Source organism: Babylonia areolata, chromosome 25, assembly GCF_041734735.1.
Source record: "Babylonia areolata isolate BAREFJ2019XMU chromosome 25, ASM4173473v1, whole genome shotgun sequence".
Lineage (NCBI taxonomy): Eukaryota > Metazoa > Mollusca > Gastropoda > Neogastropoda > Buccinidae > Babylonia > Babylonia areolata.
In genome coordinates this window covers 6,093,076-6,100,970 of record NC_134900.1, presented here as the reverse complement: position 1 = coordinate 6,100,970, position 7,895 = coordinate 6,093,076, and the positions used below count along the sequence as shown (strand labels likewise).

General features: G+C 45.0%; 1 protein-coding gene across 1 annotated transcript in view; it reads right to left on the bottom strand.

Moving 5' to 3' along the window:
- Positions 1-5,698, bottom strand: part of LOC143300011 (glycine receptor subunit alpha-4-like) — a 15,375-nt gene extending 9,677 nt beyond the window's left edge. Inside the window, exons 1-4 of the mRNA XM_076613567.1 lie at positions 5,646-5,698; positions 2,959-3,065; positions 1,468-1,538; positions 277-527 (exon numbers count right to left, since the gene is read on the bottom strand). Of these exons, the coding sequence (XP_076469682.1) occupies positions 277-527; positions 1,468-1,538; positions 2,959-3,065; positions 5,646-5,698 (482 nt within the window). The remainder of the gene's footprint in view (positions 1-276; positions 528-1,467; positions 1,539-2,958; positions 3,066-5,645) is intronic.
- Between the last annotated feature and the right edge of the window lie 2,197 nt (positions 5,699-7,895).

The window sequence follows — 7,895 nt, the reverse complement described above, 5'->3', positions numbered from 1 at the left end:
ACACACACACGATCACACACGCGCACAAACACCACCACCCCTCCTACTCAGACAGACACAGACAAACACACACACACAGACACACACACACACACACACACACGGCGCGCGCGCGCATAGCCATTTACGAACACACACACACACACACACACACACACACACACACACACAAACACACACACCACCACCCTCGACCACCCGCCCCGCTGCCCCCCCCCACTCCCCGCCCCCCTAACCCCTCACCCTCCTCCCCCCTTCACACACGCACACACACACCTCTGACTATAAATCACGTTGCCCGTGTCGGGATCGATGTAGACGAGGTGGTTGGGCACAGTGACGAGGTGCTTGCGGTCCTCCTGGCTGTTGGAGAAGAAGATGTCAGGAAGCCACAGCCTGTCCACCTCCTGGTACCCCATCTGCACCAACCCCCTGCCCCCGGGGGCCCCCCCTCCCGTGGTGGTGTTGGGCAACATCAGGCGGGGGTCGTTCCACTCCTGGCGGATGTAGCAGGACAGTGTCCATGTCTGGAGGGGCATATGATAATGATGATAATTACTGACAATAACGGATAGTACTTATGTAAGCGCAGACTCCCAGTTGTAATGGGCGATTAGCCCCCCTACATGAAACAACACACATACAACAGTTTACTTAATAACATACCTCTGCACATGAAAAAACAACAACAACACATGTATGTGTATCTATACACCAAGACAACACTACAAATTGCAGGTATAAACAATCACACACACACACACACACACACACACACACACACACGTACGCACGCAAACACACACACACACACATACACACGCGCGCGCACACACACAATTGCGTTGCTGTCACCACACCTCTCTCTCTCTCACTCACACACACACACACACACACACACACACACACACACTGATATGATATGGCATAATATATGATACGGATACTTAAATAGCGCCTATCCTCGGTCGGAGACCAAGCTCTGAGCGCTTTACACACACGGGAGTCATTTGCATAACAAGCTGCCTAACAGGGTAGAGTCGACGGGCAGCTGCCCATTGGGCGCTCATCATTCGTTTCCTGATTCAGTCCGGATTCTGTCATGCACACGTGTACCTACACACTCATGCAGACATGTAACATTTTACGTGTATGACCGTGTTGTTTGTTTATCCCGCCATGTAGGCAGCCACACACACACACACACACACACACACACGTCCTTATACATACACACGCACGCACACACCTCCCCAGACCTCACAAACACACACACACACACACACACACACACACACACACACACACACACACACACACACACACACACACACACCACACACACCCCAGACCTCACACACACACACACACACACACACACACACACACGCACACACACACACACACACACAAACACCACACACACACACACACACACACACACACACACACACACACAAAACGAACCATATCCATGTCACTGACAGGCCCCACTGAAATCATCACAGCATCGATCTCCACAGTCACCGGACTTCCAGCTGACACAGATCGATCAGGGAAGAAAGGTATAACAAAAAATACACCCAGAGAACAAAGACTGTGTGCTGCTTGTAAGTGTTTCGAAGGTAAAATTCATCTTTTAGATCATTGTGTGAAATGCGATATCTACAGAAACAAATTATCTTAAGACAGAATGTCGACCAAATTCCGTAAGTAGCGAGCTACTGTTGCAAAAAGAATTGCAGCTAAGGATGTCCATGTTTCTATTTGTAATATTAGTATGAATATTGATGTGATCAAGACAACATGATTTCACGAAACTATGCAAAATGAAGTGGGTATATATATCATGTTTGTATTGCCTTGTGTATTATAAACCTTAAGGTTTAACAATAAAGTATTCTATTCTTTTCCAGTCTATTTTCACAACCCACAGATATTCTGTCATAATTACCATCTTACATCCATGTCTACTGAGAACAAAGACAAAACGTACGCTTCCGAGCATGCACGCGGACACACACGCACGCACGCACGCACGCACACACACACACACACACACACACACACACATACACAACACGTTAGCGCATAAAGACATCATACGCGCTTGTATGTTCACTCAAGCGCGCGAGCGTACACACACACACACACACACACACACACACACACACACACACTCGAGCTCGCTCGCTCGCTGCACATCATTACACTTCACAAGAGAGAAAGACAGGCAGAGACTGACACACAGACAGCCTGTTCATGCGTCAGGCAGAGGCAAACAGTCAGACAGACAGACAAAGAGACAGACAGACAGACAGACAGACATTGTATCTTAATGTTAATGTACTAATTTTATTGGCGTGACATATGTTATACGCATGCATACGTTGTATGTGTGTGTGTGAGTGTGTGTGTGAATGAGTGTGTGTGTGTGTGTGTGTGTGTGTGTGTGTGTGTGTGTGTGTGTGTGTGTGTGTGTGTGCATTTTACTTATATATACGATTTATTCCCTTGATGTTTTTATTAATGTATTGTTGTACAGGTCTTAACGTGTGTGCGCGCGCGCGCGCGCGCGCGTGTGTGTGTGTGTGTGTGTGTGCGCATGTGCGTGTGTGCGTGTGTGCGTGCGTGCGTGCGTGCGTGCGCGCATGTCATTTTTAGTAATCTATACCCTTTTTTTGTTGGATGTTTTCATTTGTAAATATTGTTGTGCAATACCCTATTGTCTGCTTAACACGAGTATGTGTGTGTGGGGGTTAGTATATCGTCAGCTATTGGGAATTCTTATTTGACTAGTTTTCATCTCTTCTTACGTTGCGCATGATGATTTTATGCCAGCGTTTACAACGAGCCTGGTGATTGCACAACTTAATTTCCATGTGGATGAATAAAGTGTTTTTGATTGATTTGATTTGATTTGATTTGATTTGATGTGATTGACAGGCAGAGACGTACACGCGTCATGCACGGGGCGGACGGCAGCATCGTAGGCAGGGAAGGAGGTGACGTTGAGCATCTGATGGTGCAGCTCTTCCTTCAGCGTCAGGGCCTGGCCGGGCAGGCTGCACCAACACAGCACAGCACAGCACGTGACAAGCCAGGACAAGATTCAAGATTCAAACATTAAAAAAACCCAAAAAAAAACCCAACTTTATTACTCAAGGATAAATAAAGATTTTTAGGCATCGCATAGTCTTTCCAATCTGTCCTTGTGACAACAATAACAATATAACAACATCAACGGATAACGACACGACAATAATAATTTTGGTTAACATTGCTACGTCTACTGCTATTACTACGAATAATCATCATCATCATTAGCATTGTAAAAAGCAATAAAACGAACGCATTCACACATTCACATCCATACACATGCACACACTCTCTCCACCCCCACGCCCCCCCCTCCCACACACACACACTTATGCACATACAGAGACATGACCGAAGTGAGACAAGCCAGGACAAGACAACACAAGACAAGACAAAACAGGACAAGACAACACAAGCCACGTGCCAAGCCAAGTAGAGACACCACAAAATATACCAAGCCAAGCCAGGGTAAGACAACACAAGACAAAACAGGACAAGACAGCATAAGACATGACAAACCAAGCCAAGCCAAGCCAAGACAAGGCAACACAGGACATGACGAGCCAAGCCAAGACAAGACAAGGCAACACAGGACATGACGAGCCAAACCAAGCCAAGACAAGGCAACACAGGACATGACGAGCCAAACCAAGACAAGACAAGGCAACACAGGACATGACGAGCCAAACCAAGACAAGACAAGGCAACACAGGACATGACGAGCCAAACCAAGCCAAGACAAGACAAGGCAACACAGGACATGACGAGCCAAACCAAGCCAAGACAAGACAAGGCAACACAGGACATGACGAGCCAAGCCAAGCCAAGCCAAGCCAAGCCGTGACAAGAAAAAACAAAACAAAACACGACGACACAAAACATGATAAGCCAAGCCAGGACAAGACAACACAAGACATGACAAGCCAAGCCAAGGCAGGACAGGACAAGACAAAACACACACACACACACACACCTCTTCTTTCCGTCTAATAACACTTCTAGTGAACAGACGTTAAAAGAAGACTTCACACACACACACACACACACACACACACACACACACACACACAGACACGCAGACACACACACACACACACACAGACACACACACACACACACAGACACGCAGACACAGACACAGACACACACACACACACACACACACACACACACACACACACACACACACACACACCGATAAAATCAAGACAAAGCAAACAATATATTTCGACTCAATTATGTTAAAAACTTGACCAACCATTCAAGAAAGAAAGAGAAAGAGGAAGAGAGTTGAGATGGTGGTGGTGGTTAGTGGTGTGGGGGGGAAGCTATCCTGGAATACATACAGCCTGCATCTTCACAATCTGCCACTCAGATTATAATGGCTGTCTGTCGTAATGACAGATTCCACTTCAGGCGTTTCACAATATGAAAACCCAGCTTAAAAACATTTACCAAACTGCTTAAAATGTACTGTAACAATATCGGTGATGATGAATGATGATACTTATGACAGTGATGACGGTTACATTCATGGTCTATAGTGATCAGGGTGATGGTAAAGTACTGATGGTGTATTACACGCTGCTGATGAGTATGGTGATGCTTGCGTGCGGAGGTGTGTGTGTGTGTGTGTGTGTGGGTGGGTGGGTGTACATTCCCTGCGCACATTAAATTTTGTGTTATGTGTGTGCGTGTGTTCTGTTCGCGCGTGAGTTAGTCAGCAACACTAACACATACATGTGTGTTTAGCACCCCGCTAATCCACTGCAGTTCCACTGCCCTCAGTCTGTCCTGATTACCACACCCAGAAAACCACAACTTTCAGACTATTTACTAATACTACGTTATGTTTTCAAGTTATTCAAATTACGTATTTCCATAGCTCACCGAACGCTGACATCGAATACCGGATACTTAAAATGCGTATAATTATAACATCCTCTGCATGTGCATACACACGAAGGAGATAAAACATTAGCGGGCCTGCACCAGTGTTGACCTGTGAGATGGGGGAAACTGGTCACCATCCTTAACCAACAGTGCTCGAACCCAGGACTCTCAGAACCAAAGTCCACCGCTCTAACCACCCAGCTTAGTGGCACCGATGATAGGAGAAATATCTTTTTTTTTTTTGGTGCACTTAGAGTTGACTTCATCAAGATTTTGCGCCTTATAAATATCATTATTATTATTAGTAGTATTTTTATGTATTTATCTAATTAAAAAAATTATTATTGTTTTATTTTATTATTATTATTATTTTTTTTTTTTAGTTATTTTTTTCTCAAGGCCTGACTAAGCGCGTTGGGTTACGCTGCTGGTCAGGAATCTGCTTGACAGATGTGGTGTAGCGTGCATAGATTTGACCGAACGCAGTGACGCCTCCTTGAGCTACTGATACTGATACTGATACTGGAGAAACAAATAAAAACAAAACAAAACACACAAAACGACGAGGAGAAAGGAGAATAAAAAAAGTTGAAGACGACATCACACCCAAACTATATTGACTCCAAATACCCTTAACTTCGACCGCAACTTACACGGACAGAGTCAGCAGCGCCAGCATGCGAAGCACTTTTCTCGCGGCTTCCATCTCCGTACAAGGGTCCAACAAAAGCCACAACTGTCACGTCCCGGATAGTGTCCTTGATCACGCCACCCGTCCACCCGTTTGTGGAGGCCGTCAATTCGCCGTCAATCCGACCTAACTGTTACCTGATTTTGGCACGGGTGTAGAGTGTGACACAGTTGTTCAGTCACCGGATAACAACGGCTATAATCCTTTACGTACACTCGTGAACACCACTAATCTTCTACTTATATCAACGACTGGGCACCTATTGGTTTGTTCTTTCAGGAAGACGAGGTGGTTTTTTTGTTTGTTTGTTTGTTTTTTTTCGGTTTGATAATCATGGAATAAGGTGTTGTTGATATTGTTGTTGTTGTTGTTGCTGTTTTGTGCTCTTTAGCTCTGCACGTCTTCATCTTCGCTGTTCTTTTTGTTCTGATTTTTTGTCTTCTTTGTTTTCTTTGCTCCTGTTTGCTTCCAATAGTTTTTGGGGGGTAAAAGTACACGTAAATTACCAACAGTACCAGAAAAGAGCAACTTAAAAATAACACTTTCAAAATAGCGTCAAGGGGCGAGGTTATACAGCGGCAAAGTTGTGGGCTTTTTTTTTAACAGAAAAAAATGTTCTTATGTCTACTCTAACCCCACAAACTTCGGAAAAATTCTCAGTGCTGAGCAAACATAGCGGCTAAATAGATGATGAGGCCAACCCGGGTCAGGGCATGTATCTGCTGGAAACAGTCGGAAGTGAGTGTCCTTCATTCATTGTTCCACCATGGCTCACTGGCTGTTGTCCTCTCCAACCGGTGTCAGGTGATGGAGCTCTTCCACGTCAAAAACAAATATCGGGGCCAAAACAAGAAGACAAAGGAGAAGAAGAAGTTATTGGGCCACAGCTTTCTGGACCGTGGCGGACATTATGGCGACGGGAGGGTATGACGCCGTGTTACACCGTTCTTAGCTGTCTCCCCCCCCCCCCCCCCCCCCCAACCCCCTGCCCCCGATGATTATGATGATATCGCCACGAAAAACAAAACTGTAATAACAACAATAATGGTAACGCATATGCACCCACATCGACCTACATGCGCGCGTTCATACTCACAACCACCACGCTTCCACACACACACACACACACACACACAGAAGACACAGGTAACTAAAAATAAACAAAGTAGCTTAACTGGTGACATCCAGTATGTGTCTTATGTTTGTTTCAGTTTGACATGAGTTGTGAGTTGCTTTCACAGTTTTGTTGTTGTTTTGTTTTTGTTGTTGTTTTATTTGCGATGTTGATCAAAAAGAAGCAATGCATGTATCTGGCACTATTCATCGTGACAAAAATAACAATGAAATGAGGCACAGCGTGCTGTACTGCTATCGGGGTTGACAGCTTGCTAAGTATAGACGCTATCTGTCTGAATGAGAGAGAGAGAGAGAGGGGGGGGGGATGCTTCATACATACATCCTTGCTTCCGCGCATAACACATATATGTATCAATACCCTCCATTGTCTGTTTATCTCTGCGTTTATCGTCATTAGGTGTCTTGTCTGCCTGCGTCGTGTCACTCTGCCTCTGTAGCTGACGACAATGGCTCTAAGCAATCGTCGGCTTAAGCAACGTGGAAACGAAATTAACTAAGCAACGTGGAAACGAAATTAACTGATTCAATGACAGCAAGTCAACAAATCATGCGGCAATACCATGATCCCAATCGACCAAGAAATGAAAACCTGACGCCCGTTTTGACGGGAGATTAACGGTTAATCGACTAATGGGATTTGTGCCTGTACTCGTTCGGCACTGGAACTTGTTTCGCAAATCAAACCGGGTTAGTTACTGTACGCATGTACGTACACACGTACGTACGATATGAGTACCTTGTGTTTACGTTGGATGGAAAACTCTTGTAATTTTTTCGCTTTGGCGGCTACAGTTTTTCTTCCTTGTATGTGTACCATGTCTAGGTTAACATGCTGTTGCATATTTACGTTAATGGCGGAATCCGAACAACCTGACGTTCCGATTGTAGATTATAATGATTATTCATAACTGCTTCAATATATTTCTTTGTAATACCGCATATGGCTTCGGAATCTTAGAGACAGTTTCCTGCGTGGCCATTGAATTTGTCTTGAAGCCGAGGGTTGAAAACACGATCATATGCATGATTTCCCCGTCCTGAGTATAATTTGTGGCTGTAGCTGAGAGAAAGCTCC